This window comes from Periplaneta americana, chromosome 5 (assembly GCF_040183065.1).
Source record: "Periplaneta americana isolate PAMFEO1 chromosome 5, P.americana_PAMFEO1_priV1, whole genome shotgun sequence".
Taxonomy (NCBI): Eukaryota; Metazoa; Arthropoda; class Insecta; order Blattodea; family Blattidae; genus Periplaneta; species Periplaneta americana.
In genome coordinates, this window is record NC_091121.1 from 69,106,673 (window position 1) to 69,127,954 (window position 21,282).

The 21,282-nt window shown below is 35.7% G+C and overlaps 2 protein-coding genes across 3 annotated transcripts in view; one reads left to right on the top strand and one right to left on the bottom strand.

The window, feature by feature from the left end:
* LOC138699819 (protein Wnt-5b-like) overlaps positions 1–21,282 on the bottom strand; it is a 2,020,855-nt gene that overhangs the window by 215,688 nt on the left and 1,783,885 nt on the right. The window lies entirely within an intron of this gene.
* LOC138699804 (probable salivary secreted peptide) lies at positions 294–5,709 on the top strand. The gene is made up of 2 exons (XM_069825974.1): positions 294–513; positions 5,207–5,709. Exons 1-2 carry the CDS (start codon positions 332–334, stop codon positions 5,445–5,447), a joined length of 423 nt encoding a protein of 140 aa, XP_069682075.1. The 5' UTR covers positions 294–331; the 3' UTR covers positions 5,448–5,709.

A 21,282-nucleotide genomic window follows, 5' to 3' on the forward strand; every position in this document is an offset into this window, starting at 1 on the left:
ACAAGGGCACGCAATTCCAAGAACATGGTCTTAAGAATCTTTCTGCAGAATGCAAATGTTACGCTGAATCACTCTCATGGGAATTCACTTCATGTTCCTACTTGTCAAGATAAAGCAAATCCTTTGAATATTTATGCTTTATGTGCTATATTTGCTCTGAGATTTTGACATAGCTGAAAAGATTCTTTCGTCATCACAGTGCCATGCAAATGAGGATGTTTGTAGTTCAGATCACTCCTGTTTACTAAGTGCATACGTCACCTAATTAGCTTGTAGTATTTATAACAACTCGTTCAGTAGCAGTGTTCACTTTTGTGAAGTGAGGCCCAGGATGGACTTGAAACTGTTTGCGATCTCGCTGTTCGTGGTCATCGCGGTAGCATCCGGTGGACTGTATCCCCCGTATGAGCCATCTCCTCACGAGTATGGGATCATCCAGCAGGGAGCACTACGTAACAACAGCCACAATCTTGTGGCAGGATGGCGCCAATACGGAGACGTGCTAATGTACAGGTAGGCCAGAGATCACCTCTTTTGTGTCGTAACCAAAAACTCTGAACTGGTGAAGTTATGTTTAGCCCGAGACAAGCACTGAAACTTTCTGCCATCGCACAGTGGGATATTTGCTTGATGTAGCTGGCCAAAATTATTTGTTATTATATTGATTCAGAAAGAACTTATTTACTGATTTAATATTCAAATAAATACTTGTTTTATTTCTGTCAATGATTTATCATATTGATATCACAAAGCGAAATATTACTAATTACATATTATAGGCTAGAGTATAGGAGTATATTTGTAGAGTCGGCCTAGGTAGCGTACTCGGTTTAGTGTTGGCCTTCTGTGCTCGAAGTTGCGGGTGCGATCCCTACCCAGGTAAATGGCATTTAAGTGTGTCAAATGCGACAGGCTCATGTCAGTAGATTTACTGGCATGTAAAAGAACTCCTGTGGGACAAAATTCCGGCACATCGGCGACGCTGATGTAACCTCGGCAGTTGCGAACGTCGTTAAATAAACCATATTTATTATTTTTTTTTTACATATTTGTAGTATTAACGTTTCCGCCTTGCTTTGTGGCATCATCAGATACTTTTGATCCTTAAAAAAAAAAAAAAAAAAAAAAAAAAACTTCATGTATGCAATGTTTTAGATTTTATGAAGTAATATAAGCGTGTAAGATCACCAAGCTAAAACTTAACCCTTAAATTGACAATGTTTCCTATAGGATACGACAGGTTAATAGGCTATATGCTATAATTTTAATAGAACAATAGAAAAAAGTAGGAAAATTAAAATTTCACTATAATATTGTACAACATATAAAATATGAACGTTGCGATAGTTGCTTTCTTTACGGTACGACAAGGTTTAATAAACTAGTGTGAAAAATGAAGCTTTGCCAAGTTAAGGGTTATTAATGGAATAAAATAATCTTCCACAATTTGGTGAGGTTGTCAAAGACAAACAGTAACATTTAAGATGACATTAAGAATGTCTTACAATAAATTTGTTTACAATAAACAAAAATTTATAGTAGATAATATTTCACATAATGAAAATTTGCAGTAAAATAAAAAATAAAGATAAAAAGAATAGAATGAGAAAATTCGACTGTAATATGAATTGAAATACAAATGTCGCCGTAAAATCTGCAGAGAACAATATGATTTAAACTACACAGATTTATTTACAATCATCCGTCCTCAAGTGAGATTGACCACTGCGATTTGGAATGAACAAACATAAAAAGATAAACGGAAATGAAACGAGTAAAATAATTATTCGATTTCTACATTAAAACAAAAATTTATGTGTTGACATATAAATGATAGTGTAGAATTTGAAGAGAAGCCTTCAGAATTTCCATCACAATCTTCTGAACCTCATAAAAGGGAATTTTAAAGGGTATAAGGATGTTACATGTAAATTTTGGTAAACAACCCCTCGCTCCAAATAGTAAGCCTGTAACATCCCAGTTGTAAAGCGAAATGCCATATTTTCCACTTAGGTATGGAAGACAAGGTATATATATATATATATATATATATATATATATATATATATATATTTACGACCTTTCAGTTCTGTATTTAAAAAGAATCTGATTATATTTTAATATTAAATTTTGATTTCATGTACCTATACATTTGTTGCCAGAATCATATCAATTTGTATTACTGTTACGACTACGTATAAGTGAAAACTCGTTTACAACAAAATATATTATTTGAAAACAGTTGTTCGTAAGCAAATGGGTTGTATTGTGTGAGGAATAGTGTAATTTGTTGTGTCTGATAGTTTGATAAAGTAATTGACCAAGGATCGAAGAGTGAGGACAAGTCTGGTTAGAGTTGTGCGTCAATTAAATCACAATCACAATATACTGTACATTTTAATACTATGGAAATGTTGCACACGGTGAAGTGAGATATAAAATTAGTGTACAATAAAAACAAACAATTATTCTAAAAAAAAAAAAACAAAATACAAAATATCCGGTGTGCAATAAAATTTCTCGCTATGGGTTCTACTATGGGTTGTTCGATCTTCAATTACGTCAACGTTATGAACTATTCATAAGGTAGGGTCCGTCAGACATTGTTTATGTTTACTCTTACCAGTGACATTCAGTCTGTAAAGTAGCCAGTTGTTATTAGACAGAGCTAACGCAACATTTGCAATACAGAACATAGTTCGTACCCATTTAAAAAAATGAAGTTGACTCTAATATCTTAAAAATTATTTCCTGTACAAAAATACATTACGTGTATCAGATGTCCCCTTCAATGTAATTTAACTTGTAATTGTCGGTTTTTGTATATCTGAAGTATTTTACACGATATCGGAGGTGAAATAGTTAAGTGGGCCACCTTGTATAATGAGCTATTCGTTCTGAAAATCTGCAGGATTATTTTACTTCCACCCTGTATTCTCACTTACCCTCTTCAGGACAATCCATAACTTTAATAAATGTACCGCTTTCCGAAACAAAGGAAATTCGCCTTGAATATACACGATCACATAGAACGCCGAGAACAGTTAGGCCTACTTGTACTATCAGAGACGACCAAATTCCGGCTGACTGGAGTGCTATGCTGATAACATAGAGGAGGGGAAATTGGTTGTGTGTGGTTCCCTAACTATTCAACTAATTAGTAGTAGGGCTAATTCATTTACTGTATATTCGAGACAATTTTGACGAAATCGACTTTTGGCCGGCTAAATTGAGAAAATACCCCACGTGGCATCGTTGAAACCATATTATTTTGAAAAATAACATTTTCAGGCAAAAATGTCTTCCTAGGTGTCAAGTGGAGATGTTTGATCGGTAATAATCGAAAGGAACATTAGTTCTGTGGTCGCTTTTACTCTAGAATTTATTTCCCTGAATAAAAACCATCAGCTATTCAGTTAGCATGTGGTCTCTAATACACTGCGTATACTAACTGGCTCCGCAGGAGAAGTGGCATGCGGTCGAAAACTGCCTCTTGCTTCACTGTAGAGCCAGTTAGTATACGCACTGTATAAAGAGTGGGCATTTCCGTTTTTTATTTCCTCAAATAGGGAAGGAGGGAGTTCCATCCTTCTGCACCTCAAAGAGTACGTACAAGACGAAGCCTGGTTCATTACCGAGTTGGTCGCTCGTAACCTAGTTGGTCGTTGGGCAGAAAGTCGGAGTGTACAAGACGGAGCCTGGCTGGTTACCGTGTTGGTCCCTCGTAAGCTAGCTGGTGGCTGGACAGAAGGTCGGGCTGATCAGAACGAAGTTTGTTTGCACCTGCCAGTCAGTGTACCTGAACCTACTCTGCTTTCTCAAAATTGTCTTTTAAAACACTAACAATTTATAAAAGTTCCAGGATGGATTGTATTGGGCTTCAAGTTCTCCTAAGTGATATTTGGGTATTTTCAGTACGGAAATAACCACGTAAATAATTCCACTTTTCTGGAAAGCGTCATAATAAAACTCTTTCATTAAATCCCATGTAGTTCATTCTGATACACACAGAACATTGTTAAAACAATACGTATTAATTGCCAAAAGGTCAGTACCGGTAATTATATTGCTTCTAAAATCGTCACTTTCTGTACGATATAAATTATTCATTTACAGAGTTACTTATTATTGGTCTCCATTTCACACCACCTCATTCTAGTGCCGAGACCAAGAAAGCATGAGGCTCTATCTCCATGGACCCCGAAGTGCCTTTATGGTATGTGAAGGAGCTACCTTTACCTCTATTAGTATCCATTTCAACTCCTACTCCATCTCACAATTTCACAATAAGATATGGACTTTGGTGGTAGGGTTGAGTTTGATTTCAAAATTTATAAAGATTGATTATCCTACCGAAAAATTGCTTTTAGGATTTAAAGTCTTGAAAATACATCAAATTTATATCAATTTTATATATAAAAATCACACATATTTCGGATAATATACTCACAAACAAAACCAAAAGTATGAATACAATACGTTTGTTGGAACCCAAGTGTTTAACTAGCACTGCTTTCAACCAAAGTACTAATATCTGCCCTAGAATTTATAACGAATTAATAAAGATATACGCAAATTTATTTATCTCCAACAGTTTAAAATTTAAAAATGTATGTAAACAATTTGTTATGAGTAATGATTAATTTTAGATGTAATTTATGCGTCTACATTTATTATGTATCGAATCCTATCCTGAGCACGAGAACACTCGATTATTATTATTATTATGTTTATTGCCAGAAAAATACAATACAAAGAAATTGTAAATTTACAACATTTTAGTAATTATTATTATTATTATTATTATTATTATTATTATTATTATTATTATTATTATTAACTGAAATTAATCTTTCCCAATCCATTATATGCGTCGAAAGTTCTACGGACGCACGTGGGAAAGTTCTACGGACGCATGCGTAGTAAAGACATTTCGGTGGTTGGTAGCTGGAAAAATGAGGTGATTCAGTCTACGAGTTACCAACGGGCTCACAGGCTACGTAAGAGTCTACCGATCAGGCCTCGTTTTGCACGTCTCCATTGCTTAACGTTCAGACATTCCTTCCGACTAGGTCAGGCTACCAACTACCAACCAGGCTTCTCTTGCACGTACCCAAATGCTTCCATGGCATTATACGGAGACAGTTTCCCCTCACATTCTAATGAATTTTGCTCTGTATTATATGCTAATTCGCTTTCTTTACAGGGGTGTGGTGAAAAAGAGCTACAAGTTCATGGGCACCACCACGGATTTCAAGCGATTCCCACCATGGGGAGTTTTTAACAGGACCATCACCAACATTGTGGTTGAGGACCAGTACTCCGAGGGTACTGGAGGGTACGTGAACATCACGAGCGGCGGAGTGGGATACAGAGAAGTGGCCTTGTCCTTCAAGTCACAGTTCAACAGAGGACTGAAGTACCTCGTCTCCATCTATGGAAAATGAACCTTGCTTGCAGCGTGAAAATCTTCTTGCACGGCGTGACAAGCTGCATGTGTAATGTGACAGTGATGAGACGCAAACTGACCAACAAGGGAGAACAAATTAACTTTACATTGAGATTGCGTCAGAGAATGAGAACAACATAAAGCATTCCCACTGCTTGTAAAAGCATAAACAGTGCAATATATAATTTATTACATCTATAATTAATGTACTGTTCCTTTGTTTCTGTTATATATCTATCATAAAATGCTCATACTCAAAATGTCTGTTAGTCTCTTCGGTTAACAATGTTTCTAACATTAACACTGATTTACCAATCAGTCACACTCCATTACATTCCTTTATGAAATTTAATATGTTATCGTCTGATGTCTTGAACACCAACTGAAAAAAAAAAAAGTAAGTTGTTACAGTGTATGAGTCGATCAGAAGTAAACTTTATATATCTCTCGTCGATTTGCAAAAGGAGACACGTAACAAAATAACAAAATATTGGGAAATCGCAAAAATCATAACAGACTTAAAAACAGGAGAATGGAGAAAGTTACATAACGCAGAACTGCACGCATTGTAATCGTCATCTAACATAATTAGGAATATTAAATCCAGACGACTGAGATGGGAAGGGCATGTAGCACGTATGGGTGAGTACAGAAATGCGTATAGTGTGTTTGGGAGACCTGAGGGAAGAAGACCTTTGGGGATGTTGAGATGTAGATGGAAGGATTATATTAAAATTAATTTGAGGAAGGTGGGATATGATGCTAGGGACTGGATTAATCTTGCTCAGGATACGGACCGATGGCGGGCTTATGTGAGGGCAGCAATGAACCTCCGGGTTCTCTAAAAGTCATTTGTAAGTAAGTACAACACACATGTTTTAACCGTTTAAGAATTATAGCACAGATCTTGCAATTGGTTTTTCATATGAAATATGACGAAGTTTTTAATGTCTTGGTTGCCTCTCTCATGTTCGAACATTGCAGGATACTCAATAGTGGACGCTTAGTAAAAGTGTTCTATGCGAATTAACTTTCTGAGTATCTAAGAGATTTACATGAATCCTAAAAAATAGAGCAATATCATATTGTTTCTTGAGCTTTTCTTTGTCATGATTGTCTTTTTATTGTTGACCGCGCAGATCTCGCATTTCGCAATAAAGCCTTGGTTTTTATGAACCGATGCATGCGAGTTGCGAGGTGAGAGGCCCGCCTCGCACAAATCCGGACTATATGAGAGATAGCAATGACGTTATAGTTACTTAGTGAGTGGTTTCCATAACTACGATGTACGCAGACCTCGCACCTCGTAGTTATAGAAACCACTCACTATTTATTTTGTTGCCCGCCTCGCACGCGTCGGTTTACAAAAACCAAGGCTTTACAGAAACCAGTCACTATCTCTCGTGTAGTCCGGATTTGCACGTCGTATGCGTCGTTTCAGAAAACCCAAGGCTTAAATCTAGGCCTAAGTGCTTTAATTACTGCGAACATTGCTGCGGTATGTCAAAAACATGAAGAAAATTTGTCGATAAACCATTCTCGGGCCATTTAGTGGGATGAATCATTGAAGTAGAATCGGATGATATAAGCGTCTGAGTAATACTCCATAATTTGTCAGACGTCCACGCTGGCTGACATTGCTCTGTTTTCTTTATAGTTAGAGTAGTCATGGTAATGATAATGACTCTGTCAGGGTCGCGGAAGTGTTGTTTGCTATTCAAGGTGTAGGTGGAGGTCACTCTTTGTAGGGGAGATCCCGAAACCTTGTGGGTGCGAGATGCTAATGAACTACTCCTGGAATTCCGTCTCCAAACTACGAAGAAACAAAATTTACAAATAGGCCTAATTCAAGCGTAACTTTGCTAATCTATAAACAGAGAGAGATGGTTATTATTATGTGCCGCTATCGTTTGCGTTTCATGGTACAATGTTCCGTGCCCAAATGGAAAAAAAAATAGTGTCCTTTATTTTAATGTACGAGATTATAACAAATTATCTTCTCGCACGAGTTAGGCATAACCTAATGCAGTATCATGTCTCTCTAGCGTTTACTGAGACGTAAAGCAGATCGTATTTTTCTTAGCCTTAGTTCAGTACCGATCTGTTCAGTCTTGAATATCTCTAGCATGGCTTTCTTCGAAACGAAAGTAAAACTAGGAAGCCTATCATTGTAGTACAGTAAGATCCGAAAGTCTTATCCCCCACTTATTTGTATGTTGATGTGCATCCATTTTGAACACGTCATAGCAGTTGTGTGATTTCCCTGAATGCCTTGCTTCAAATCTTCAATTGTCTGGTATCGATGTTTCGAGACATGCTGCTTAATTACTCTCGGAAAGGAAATTACACCGCCTTTGCTGCGGAAAATTTCACACAGGACATGGCGCCGCATCATTTGTGCCGCGACAGTGATGGTGCCCATACTGATGTTCTGGATCACTAAACGCTCTGGAACGTAAAGTATCAACCATTGTCACACAACTGCTATGACGTGTTCAAAATGGATGCACATCAACATACAAACAAGGGGAGGTGACAAGACTTTCGGACTTCACTGTAATATCGGTACTAATAATAATGATGGTGGTGGTGGTGATAATAATAATAATAATAATAATAATAATAATAATAATAATAATTTACCCTTATTATTAAGTTTTCTCTACTACGTAGTGTTTCTGGCAACAAATAATGCGAACTTCATTTCGATGTGTTTGCTGTCGTGTGGTTTCCGAAGTTAAGTATTACTTCAAACTAACTGGATGATAAGAAAATCTTGCTATCTATAAATACATAATGTTAATTTGTAATCGTTGCGAGAGTGAAGGTAGAACGAAGCAACTTACACTATCGTTCACAAGCCACTGGATCTGAAAATGCTTCTTGTTATCCTTAACCAACACCAAGTATTGACAAGTATTGGGACGGCTCTATATAACTGGGAAGGTAAGACCTGGGCCAAAAATTGGTATGCGCAATACATGATGACATCATCTCCTATGCAGCGGAAGGGAGAATGCCTTCCTCTCTGCGCGTGGTTGGCTCAGGTTTAATCTTCACAATTATACAAGTTTAATTTTAAGCCGGGAATACGAAGGAAAACTCTACTTCGTTCGATTTGTGGCCAGAAATACTATTTCTTGAATCACCGTAGTGGATGGCAATCATAGTAATTAGTAGGTAAGCAAATGAGTAAACATCATCATTCTGGAAATTTTTATTTACAAAAATCGAAAGGTGCATAGCTTTAATATGCTGCATATTTTACGTAGAAATAGAGATTCTTGGCAAACCAAAATTGAAGAGTCCACTGAAAAAACCAGGTAAGTAACTTTTTTCATGAAACCTATTTTCTTCGCTGAAACAGTTGACTTATCTACGTCTTTTCCTGTACGCCAAAAATTTGAAGGCAAATAAATCCATGACTAATCTGTTTCTTTTCCTGTTTCATACCTCTAAACGAGTTCTTTCCTTAGAGAATCTAATGGCACCTCAAACTCCATCTCGACAAAAAAGTGACTTACGTGGTTTTTTCCCTGGACCCTTCAATTATGGTGGGCAGATCAACTCAGAATGAGGATGTGAACATCAGACGGGGGACAGAGTGGAATGGAGGAATTGTGAACAAGAGCAAAAATCTTCTGAGGTTTGATGCGCCAAGGAACTGATTGAATGAATGGCACCATTACATTTTAAATTAAAAATGCTGTCACTGCAGTTAGGGTTCCCAAACGTCCGGACGTTTCCGTACATGTCCTGCTTTTTAGGTGTGTGTACTGCGTCGGGCCAGGCATTGTAGACAATCAGAGACTGCAGTATTTGTCTCTCCCGTCAATTCTCAGTAAACCAAAGTGAGAAACTCTAATGTCTGGAGTTTGTTGGCATAATAATATTTGTTCTTTAATTTTAATTCAAGTCATATGTCGTCGTGTGGATTACCACAAATATTTTACTAGGTGACAAACAACTTTTTTTTGCTCAAAGAAATTGGGTCATTACATAAGTATCAATAATGATGAAATTAAACAATGTATAAGCTTATTCATAATCTGTAGAGTTAAATAATTAATTATTGTGAACAGTTTTGAATGAATTTTATTGTATACTAAGCCTAAACATTTAGCTACATTATTAACTTACGAGTATATACAACAGACACTGAAAATAAGTGTCACGTAACTTATCACGCTAACATGTCCTGCTTTTTTTGGTGGAAAATTCTGTTTTTTTTTTCCAGATAAAATGTCCTGATTTTCATTTTTTTTCATCTGGTAACCCTAACTGCACTGGACATCTCTCCAATTATGGGAACGAGGAAGTATTCTGTATTAGTAAACAGTAGAATATCTTTATTATGCTCAAACAACCCATACGAATGCTTTCCTCAATGCAGAAAGAAACAAATCCCTTTATAACTGACGGAATAACAGTATTTATTTGACTTAACAATCCGATCAGTAAGTTTACTGGGACGTCCGCCCCACCAAATGGTAGAGGGAGCCACACTCAACGTTGCGTAACAAATTATGAGACACAGGGTCGCTGAAGGAAAAAGCTCACAGTATGAATTACGGTCACCAGAGTACCTCTTATTTGTTCAATTTCAATACAACCAGTAAAATTACAGACAATGCTAGATGTTGTTATGGGAGTAATATGATGTGCCACGGAGCTGTGTGGTCGAAGAACTACAGAGAACAATATTATATTAGTTTTTTACTTTTTAGATTATATAGCACGGGATTGATTTTCGCGAAAGACTATGTCTACGTCTATTCTCAACATAACACTACCCGAAAACACGGTAGGATTCTCTTGCCGTCGTTCTTGTTGGATGTGGAACCAAGGCTAGCGATAAAATTCTCATGGATTTTACCGAGAGGTAAGTAAAGTTAGAATGTCACTGTCATATACATGTGATACAAAAGCCAGTTGCCAAATGGAAAATATATATATATATATATATATATATATATATATATATATATATATATATATATACATATATACGCTATATTATTTTGAGATTACAAATCAAGGCGTAACAAATTATTTTATTTAGATCAAATTCCTTAGTAATCACATTCTATCATGAAATATCGTATATCACAACATTATTACCAGAGCTAGGAAGTTGGGTATCCAAACTTTTAAGTTATGTGAGCTTGGACTACATCTCTACCGAATGAAATGTAATAGCGCATCTTTCAATATCGGTGAACCAGAACGACAAACATGTGCAGCCGGGTAGTAACCAATCATGTGGTCCAATCGTCCACAGCCTTAGAAAAAGAAAATAATAAGCGAATAATATAAAAAAATAATAATTTGTAATTATAAACTTCGTAACTCCCAAACTAAAATAACTTACCCACACATATATAAAAATAACATACAAAGTATACAATTATGATTCCACCTCATTATAACAAATAATAATGAACATTTTTATTTCATCAAAAGAAATACCCATTTTATATTTAAAAAAAAAAGAGCAATATTTGTACTCTGAAAATATTCGTTCTATGTTACAAGACGTTACTGGAGCAAATATGAAATATGATACAGTATATCTTACTATCATCACGTGAACAACTACTTTGCGAATATAATAGTGTATCTCGTGTGGCACACAACATTAAACCCATAATTGTTTTCAAGAAAATTTTTCGTTTCTATTGTAATGACAGCTAGGAAGTTCGTATCGTAATTCCGATGTTGAACTTGGACTGTAACGCAACCGAATGCATAGCAGCACGATACGTCAACATTTAACGAAGAATAAATCCGGGAAAAAATGAACGGGTTACACACTCCTGTTTGCATAATTATTTAATAAAAGATGAGTTTAATTTTTTTGGAATCATGCATAATATTAATATTACGTAAATAATACAGTACTAACAGAATATCTCACTTTGTTCTGAACCTAAAATATTAATATAAATTAATAATATTCTTCAAACTATTCACGAGCCTACACAGCTTCACAGAATGCCACTATGCGTTGCTTATGTGAACTGCGTGTTGTCTGTAGAGTACGGGAGGAGCAGGGCGAGGCGTGGGTAACATCTATACTCCTAGCTGTACTCAACTGAAATCTACTGTTTTGGTACGAACTTTGTACTTATGATTATTACATTGAATTATCTCAGGTAAACACGATTAGATTTACATGTAAAGATTACTGTTCTCAGTGCACTGCTGCGGGTTTTCAAAGTGTGTTCCATTTACTTACAGATTGTGTCTCTCGACTCTGATATTCCTCTGCCATTCCTATGAAGAGTGTTGGTTGTGGGCTGTATTGGATAACATGGGTGATCCTTTGTTTCAATTAAAAAATTCCAGGTCTAAAAGGGACTCGAACTCGGACCCCTTGAAAGTCTAACCACTCCACCACTGCAGGGGTTCATCACGGTGAAAGTACAGTACGATATTACCATAGTCTAGTACATACAGTCACGAAGCTCAATACGTAGGGAATATGCATCCAATAACAGTTGAACTTAGTTGCTAGCCACTAGGTTCGCTACTATCGCACTGTTTTTTGTTCCTAACTGTCAGTTGCCAACAGCATGAAGCATTGTATCGCGAGAAATGCAAAAAAAATCACTTCAAGCTTCGAGACTGTATGTACTATACTAGACTGTGATATTACTCTCTTCACTGTATGAATATTTATGATTTGTGATTAGCAAAATGATAGGTGGATTACACAAGAATAGCAAGTACCTTGAGAAAATTCTAAATTTACGCTTAATATCTTCGGCATTTGAATCCGAGAATCAGGTGTGGAAAGTCTTCTTAGCTCGGATAATGGTTATTAACTCGTAGAAGTAATGAATTTATTATCTAGAAAGTCCTGATATCAATGTCTGAGTTTGTACGTGCTATTGGTTTTAAGTTATATCGTTTCGTAAGATGCGAGCAGAAGAAATAATTAAGAATGAGATTTCTTAACACAGAACTTGCTCAATTCGTATGTATACATCTGCGTGCAAGTAGTTATAACAGTCACACATTGCCAAGCTCCTCTGCAAATCAACGGGCTCTTTGTTGGATATTTATAAGGGTAACGAAAATGGGGATTAAGCAATCCAGTCAGGCTCTGCTCCATAAACAAGCGTATCGGATAATCCTTTTTAGAGTGCGTCCGATCTTTAGTGATCTCTTATTTATTAATCATTAGGTCCTTTTAAGTACCCGGTGTGGGCTGCTGGAACTTCGGGCATTTACATATAAATGACGCGTAATAAAATAACTTTGACATTAATAGAACTACTTTTTTTTCTCTGGCTATATTATTAAATGCACTTTGTACATTATTCCCTGGTTCCTCAAAGTTTTTTTCTTTACAAGAGAAGTTCTTATCTACAATTTATATGCTAAAAATATTGCCACAAGAACCTTGCATGGAATTCTATGAAAAAAATACTGCAGAATAAAAGCTTAACTTAGAGAACAAAGTTAAATCATCTTAATAATTTATATTCCAGGAACTAAACCAGTTGTTCGGTGTCAGATGCTGAAAATCTTTATTTTCATAGAAATCTAGAACTCGAAATACTATGCGACCAAGAGTTCAGCGGTATCAGCGAAATGCTGAACTAAACGTCTTACATCATTATTGACATCGCAGAGCGCATGTAACGTCAGACCTACCAACCTCTGATAGATAAATGTGGGCGATGGGAAATCAGTGTGTGATATAATAATAATAATAATAATAATAATAATAATAATAATAATAATAATAATAATAATAATAGCAATGGGACGAAAACACAAGATTAAAAACGAAAGTAATACGACGACCTCTAATACCAGAGTTTAAAGTGTCAATGGGGGACAGCGGAAGTCGTGAGTTACTTGCGGATGACTCGCGCATTATGTATAAAAAGTTGGTAGGTCTGTAATTTAGTCACAAACTGATGACAGCAAACCCACAACAGCGACCACCCCATGCGGCTCGTTCTTTGGCCGCGCAGTACTATCTTCGTTCTGCGTATAATGAGAAAGTAAAAAATGAAGTCAGAATATTGACATCATTACAATTGCATTTGCAACCAAAATCAATCAAACTATACCTTACTGTATTTTATTATTATGATGTACCGAAGTACATATGATATTTCCGTGCAGGAATTCTGCGTTACCATATGATGAAGGATGGATAGAACAGAGAAAAATTATCTCCGGGACGAGGGGACCGAGAGGAGTTGTCTGCTCGAAGCCTGGGTACGCAGTCAAATTTGGATTAATGCGCCTAGGTTAAGGATTAGCGCAATAGATTGTATAGGGACATCATTTTATTTTTACTTCTATTTTTATTGTACCTGAGTTTTTGAATGTACTTCACTCCCACCCCTTCTACTAATGAAGTTCAACCGTCTTCCACACAGATCCAAGTCATAGTAGCCTTACCGTCACAGTAAGTTCCAAAAATATGTCGCGTTTTCCAATGACGAAAGAGCTTTCAATATTGCATCATTTTCGCACAGGTACTGTCGTCCATTTGACTACGTCGCATTCCGGTTTTCCCCACCAGCTTCTATTCGCCTCTCGGTAAAGGCTAGTGGCTGGGCTGTCTTAGCTCTTTTCTGAGAACATTAATTTCTGTTAGGAATTGGACATATACGTAATATTATACCCATGCAACTGTTTAAAATAACTTAAATAAAAGGGCCTCATTAAGTAATTAACTGTCACGTGATTCCCCCACCCCCTTTCTACGATCCTGCGACATAATGACTTGGACGGACAATAGATAGAATGTCTGAGTAATTTTATCTTTTCGGATCGAGTAGAAGTGAAGATTGAATTTACAGTACGTAAGGTACTCTTTTATAGAGTAGGTACAGAATTATTTCAACATGAGTTAGGCCTACTAGTACGAAGGACGAAACTGGTAATAGGAATTAGATACTTTAATCGAAATGAACCGCCACCATTTTGAAAAATGTGTTTAAATATCCATATTATGATTATTTTTCAATTTAACTTCATTCTCTATAGTGTACGCTAATGTGCTATAGACACTCTAATATACACTGCATAATGAATACGTCCGTATGGACAGCTCAGTTCGTGAGTAAAAACACTCATTGTTAATACAGTACTGTATTTTGATTAAACAAAAACCCAATGAAAATTATCAAACTCAAAAGCTTGATATTTCATAGTTTACGTAAATGGATGAATTACTTTTCTTCCCTCCTATACCTAGTAAAGTGATTTGTTTGTATATTACGCCATCGAACTACAGTCATGGAAGGGGTTAGCAACCGTTTATTCAAAGGTATAGGCAGGTTAATATCAGAAATGTTAGTAAAAATAAAATGATGTCCCTGTATAAAAGGCCGCAGTACTGGATCGTAGTGTCCCCTCCCGAAAATCCATTCCAAGCATGTGAGCAAAGTTATTAAAACGATAAGATCTCGTGGCGCAGCGCTTTGCCGACGTCAAAACACTATGGGTGCTATTCATAGACATTTCGCTAGCCCACGCTACGAGCGTGCTAAACTAGCCCCGGCTATCGACTGGTTACTTGTACAGGATTCATATCATATCATATCGTTAACAATGGTTTATGAATACGAAAAACGTTAGTTCGCTGATCATCCACCGGAAGCCTGCGCTAAGAATGTCTATGAATATGGCCCTATAGGATCAATCTGACTGGTGGACACCCGTTATACTGTATGTTATTCAATGACATCAATTTTTTCTTTCTCAGTCTAGTAGTTCTACATTCGCTTTTGTATTTCACTACGGGAATAATCATTATGATACATATGGGATGCTTAGATTTAGAGAAGAATATGCAGTCAATAGCAAAATAACACTGTAGATCAGGATTAGAGGTTTTAAAAATTGGTCTATAGCACACAAGCATAAAGAATAAGGTGAAAATACTCGTAAGCCTCAAAATTTTCGAAATGGAGTTTTTGGTACTGTTGAATTCGTCTAAGTGATGCACATCTGCCTGCAACATCTCGTAACCCACATTTTAATATAATAAAATTACAAACCATTTTCCAAATTTGAAATATTTTAAAATCTAAGCTTTTAAAAAAGAAATTCGTAAAATTATTCATGATAAATAATATTAGCAAATATGTGTATTTTTTTACCTTTTATTTCTGTCGAATATTTTCATGTTTTTATTGAATATCACTGGATTATGTCTGATTGTCAATTTATATTAATTGTGTTTTTTTCTCTCTTTTTCCTTTCTTCTTTTTTTTTTTTTTGCTCTTCTGTGTTATTTATTGACTTGAATTAAGTTACTTACTGTAGTTAGTAAACTGTTCTTGTAAATTTTATGTTATATTGTTGGCTGAGATCACACAGTACGCGAGCCTGGCTCTTACGGTAGTGGCTAGAAACATTTCTGCTTTATCATTTTAATTTGTACTCACTAGCCAGCTAGCTACTTAAGGGGAGGCAGAGGTGAATATTTCAAAATCCACAAAATTTATCCGATTTGTTTGAAATTGATCATGGATACTAAGTATGTTATTAGTAATGGACATACCAAGTTTCAACTTTCTAAGTACAATAGTTCTGTAAATATTAATAATTTTATAAAACTTTATATCGTTTGATATAAAATGCTCCATGCACCATATTGTAAGAAATTTTCAATATTTCTTTTTATTTATATGTTCAGAGAAGGTAAATAAATAATGATAAGTATTAGTTTATTATGGGAATAAAATAGTAATACAGTTATCTTGGTTGTAATTTCATACTTTTGAGGGCACAAAATCAAAAACTAACATCGGAATATCAAAATAAAGATAATAAAAATGGAAAAAACCAAATTTTCATTTTTTCTTCAGGTTTGTTCGAAAATTTCACCTCTGCCTCCCCTTAAATAAAAAAAAACATATTAATCACGGAAAAGTAAAAATTTCAATACCACCTAAGCCCGAAATTAATGGCGACAAAAACAGTTCTTTTTTTCTTCTTAGTACAAAATTTTGATTTTGTGGGATACGAGCATTTACACCTTAAGCAACGATAATTTAAAATAGAATAGAACATTCTGTAGGTTGTGCAAGGTATTGGCAATTATCACTATTAATACATCTAGATTCTAGTGTACTGGGACCAAACCTTTGTTAAGGTTATCCTATTTCAGTTAGTACTCTTAAGCTTCGAACATTTCTCAATCTACATTTCAATATTTTTTTTACTGATTCAATGTAATTAAATATATTAAATAAAAATTAAATAAAGCAATTTTACCGTGAAAGCAGTAGTTACAAATTGGGATTGCTTATAGCTCCAAGAGAGGACGGTAGCTTATTGCAGTATGATTTGTAGCAACTCTTTAAGGTGAATTTATATCCCAGTTACAAGTAAATTTCTCTTGTTGGCACGTGGTAAGGGGTTCCTGACCTCCTGTCGTAACCACGAAACATTAATCCTTCTATAAAAGAAACGTTCTTGAAAGCATGGTGAAGAAGAAAAGAAAAAGTACCTCATACATATTAATGCAACTTTCAGATTCTCCGAGCATTATCAAAAAAGATTTGGCTGTCCTTTAACATTATAATATACGCACTATCAAAATTAAACTGCAGCGTGTTGTAGGCGCCTGGGAAGATTGTTACGTTATACAAACATCGGGTACAACTGCGCCTCAAATACTAAAACTTGGAGGCCATTACGTGCGGGCCTCTTGAATTAATGAGTCGTGTCGAGGTGCGACAAATCACGAGTTTAGAAGGTAAAGCACTCAAGAGACACGGTGACATGGCTTCATTGTTAAGAGGAAATGTTTATTCATTCACTGCATGTTTTATTGTTACGGGTAGAGTAGTCTACAAGGGGAACATAGCTCGTCTACACTAGAGGTTATGTTCTACCAAATACAGTTAAATTAGTTAACACCCAGAGATTTACTCGCGTATTATGAGCCTTGAGTTTGATTCTTTGCAGCGATGTGTGTCAGAGAAAATCGATGACGTTACTCTGAATTCAGAAAAGGTTCATCTACAAAGTGTACAACTCGCAGAATGATTAGTGCAATCCATACGAGTGAATTTTCAGCTCCGGAGATATACATACGCCTCGGGCAAGACATCAGGTTTTAAGGCTGTGTACTATCGTTCTCCGACCAACACCGTGACTTTCCTTCTTCTGGTAGTGAGGTTCGTCATCAGTAGAGACGAGAATTCTATGCAAATGCATGTTTTTATAGGAACATAGGACATAGGTCAAACTTAGTACTTATCCATTTTATTACTTTTCGGTTCCAAATATGTGTACTTTTTCCGTTCATATTTGCATGTTTTCGCCTTTTTGGGAATAAAAACATGCATAATGCATATTTAAGCAATTTTTTAGCTTAATAATGTCTATAATATGTATCAAATTCAGTTTAAATGCATGTTTCCAACGTTTCCCATTTTCCTCGAGTACACATTCAAAAATTCAAATGAAAATGCTACTTTTCTCACAATCCGTTCACAAACGATTACAATGTTATTACTAGAGACGAGAATTCCATGCAAATGTATGTTTTTTTAGGAATATAGGACATAAGTCAAATTTAGTACTTATCCATTTCATTACTTTTGGTTCCAAATATGTATACAGTAGTGACAAAAAAAAAACGGACTGACCCTTGTAGCTACTTCAGAGCCTTGTTCACTCCAGAGCACGATAGACTGGTAACTAAGACTTTCGTGGTTCGAATCCTGCCTGGGAAGGAAACTTTTTTTGTTCCTTATTCAAATTTATTCCCAATACTTTTCGATTGCTGGTAAAATTCATGTTCTGGGAATAATAAGTTAATTAAGTAGTAAAATATCGCTGCATTCGAAAAATATTGGGAATAAATTTGAATAAGGAACAACAAAAAAAAAGTTTCCTTCCCAGGCAGGATTGGAACCACGAAAGTTTTAGTTACCAGTCTATCGTGCTCTGGAGTGAACAAGGCTCTGAAATCAGCTACATTGTACTACTGTACACTACTGTACATTTTTATGTTCATATTTGCATGTTTTCGCCTTTTTGGGGATAAAAACATGTATAATGCATATTTAAGCAGTTTTTAGCTTAATAATGTCTATAATATATATCAAGTTCAATTTAAATGCATGTTTTAATGGTTTTGAGTGGACACCTCAGTTTCTCGATTTTTAAAACCCTCATTTTAGTTTCAGGACTCAGGATTGAAGAAGGAAAAGAAAAAAAGAACTAAATAACAGAAAAAGGTTCATTCAAGTTTGCACCCATAACTTCTTGCAAAGTAGAGAGGTCATTCTCTGCCTACAAAAACATATTGACTGAGAAGCGCAGGAACCTCACAGAAATCAATTTAGAAATGATGTTAATTGTACAAAAAAATTGAAGTGAAATAAGGAATTTGGAACAAAAATGAAAGTGCATATTTTAATATATATTTCGCTTGATCGTGTATGTTTCATAGTTTGATAATGCACGAATGCATGCATATTTTGGGATTTTATAGTGCATGAAATTCCCGTCTCTAGTCATCAGGACGTCCGTCGGCTACCACTCGAAGCACTCCCTTATGCCGATCTGAATAACTGATTGTGCCCACCCCTGAGTTAGGGGATCAATGCCGCCAACGCGTTCAGTTGACTCGTTTGCGAACTGTATGACCACGATCCACGCATTAGCTAATCACCTGCACAGTAACATTAGAATATGAATGCTTGACAGACAATTCATATATCTCTCTCCTTCTGGTTGCCATTGTACAGCTGACTTTTGACATAATACAATGATAACGACCAAACAAACAATAAATAATACATGTGTCTGTATAAGATCAGTCATACTTCGTGTTTCGTGGCTGATCTCCATATTTGTTTCAACAACTTACTGCTAGACAGCTTTGAGAAAGTTCAAAACAACGATATTATTGGTTTCTTTATCAGGGCAAGGACCTAGCCTGTTTCGTTAACAATTTTCAGGTAACAGGTCATTGTCCTATACTCGACAAAGATTTACCTTTGCTATGAGCTTATATTCAAAAGGTGTTGAGGAAAATATTTGGACCACTTTAAGAATGGAATGTGCACGTCGGTTGTCTGTTATCTACATTCAACAATTGTGAATATTCATTCCACCTATTACAGTAAAGTGGGTCTAATCTGCCCACAGTATTCGAGGTAACACTGGTCAACAGTCATTTTGCGCCAGACATAAAAGTAATAAATTCTTACTAATTTCGATCTCCTCAATTCAAAAATAACAACTTCCATCAGTTCGGGTTTTCGAGATGTACAATATAATTAATTTTCTATGCATTATATTTAAAAAATCACCGTATTTCGTGCGTAACTATTTTGTTTTACAAATGTGAAGACCCATTATGTGAAAACAATATTACTATAAGGAGGCTACCATGTTAGAAGCACTCGTAGAAAAAGAAATTATTTATTGCCCTTTTACGAGTCTATTCGAGGGGGTGAAACAGGTTCGCGGTATGAATTCGCTTGAGTTTGCCTGATTTTACTTGAGATGTGTATTTCTTTCAATGTGAGCTTTAATGACATTACTGTAGTTTATACTTTTCAATAGATCACCCTGTCAAAACCACTTCTAGAAGTGCAAATTGTTTTATTGCCTTTTTCGGTTCCATTTGGAAGGGGAGAAACAGGTTCGCCGTAAGAAATCGCTTCAGTTTACCAGGAGATTTCCGCGGTGTTAAATTCTTTGTAAGATATATATTTCTTTAAAGTGTACTTTAATGATAATATTCAAAGTACGAATGGTTTATAGGCCTATATGCGGATTTGAAGGTTGTAGCATTGCTACTTGGAATGCAATTAGGCTACACAAAATGTTGCTGCTTTCTGTGCGAATGGGACAGGCGGTCTCGAGAAAAGCATTATAAAATAAAACGAAAATCACTAGACCCAGGGAAAAAAAATATTACACATCAACCCCTTGTACCTCAAAGTGAAGTATCCTTTACACATTAATTTAGCGTTAATTTTGTTTAAGGGATGAATCATAACACTGAAGCATTTAAACATACCCAGGAAAATTTTCCTGCTATTAGTGACTCAAAAAATAAAAGAGGGAGTTCTCAATTCAATGGACCACAAATTAGAGAAATAATGGACAATCACTTCGAATCTTTGCTGGAAGGAAAAGAGAGAGCCGCCTGGATTGCATTCAAGGAGGTTGTATTAAATTTTCTGGGTAACTGAAGTGAGAACTGTGAAGAACTAGTGAAGAATTTACTGTTGGCGTATGAAACTTCCTTCACTCCCATCTTGACTTTTTCCCCGAGAAATGTGGCAATTTCAGTGATGAACATGGTGAGCGCTTTCATCAAGAAATTTCAACTATGGAAAAAGGATACCAAGGACAGTGGAGTACCAATATGCTAGCAGAATATTGTTGAACTTTAGCTCGTGATGTACCTGATGCCCATTATAAAAGAAAATGCAGAAAAAGAAAGCTGTAATCTTCTGAACAGTGAATATTTAACCTTATTGTCATTATATAAAGCAAGATTTTGAATAGACATAAATTCGAAAATGTCTCAAAAACCGTAACCAACAACCGTTTTTTATTGTCATATTAGTATTCAGGAGGGTCAAATTTTATAGAAAACATGTATCAAATGCTCAGCGCAAAAAAAAAAAAAATAAAAAAGTTAAAATTTATTACGCAGTGACCGTTCAATTTATACCTGAGTGAATACAGTATACATTATGAAGAGATGTAGGTATATCTGTTTTCATAATCAGCTTCCTTCAATTCAAACATCGTTTGCAGTTTATAAGAATACATTTTTTTAGAATTTTGCATAACATTTTCCAAAGAGTGCTGTATGG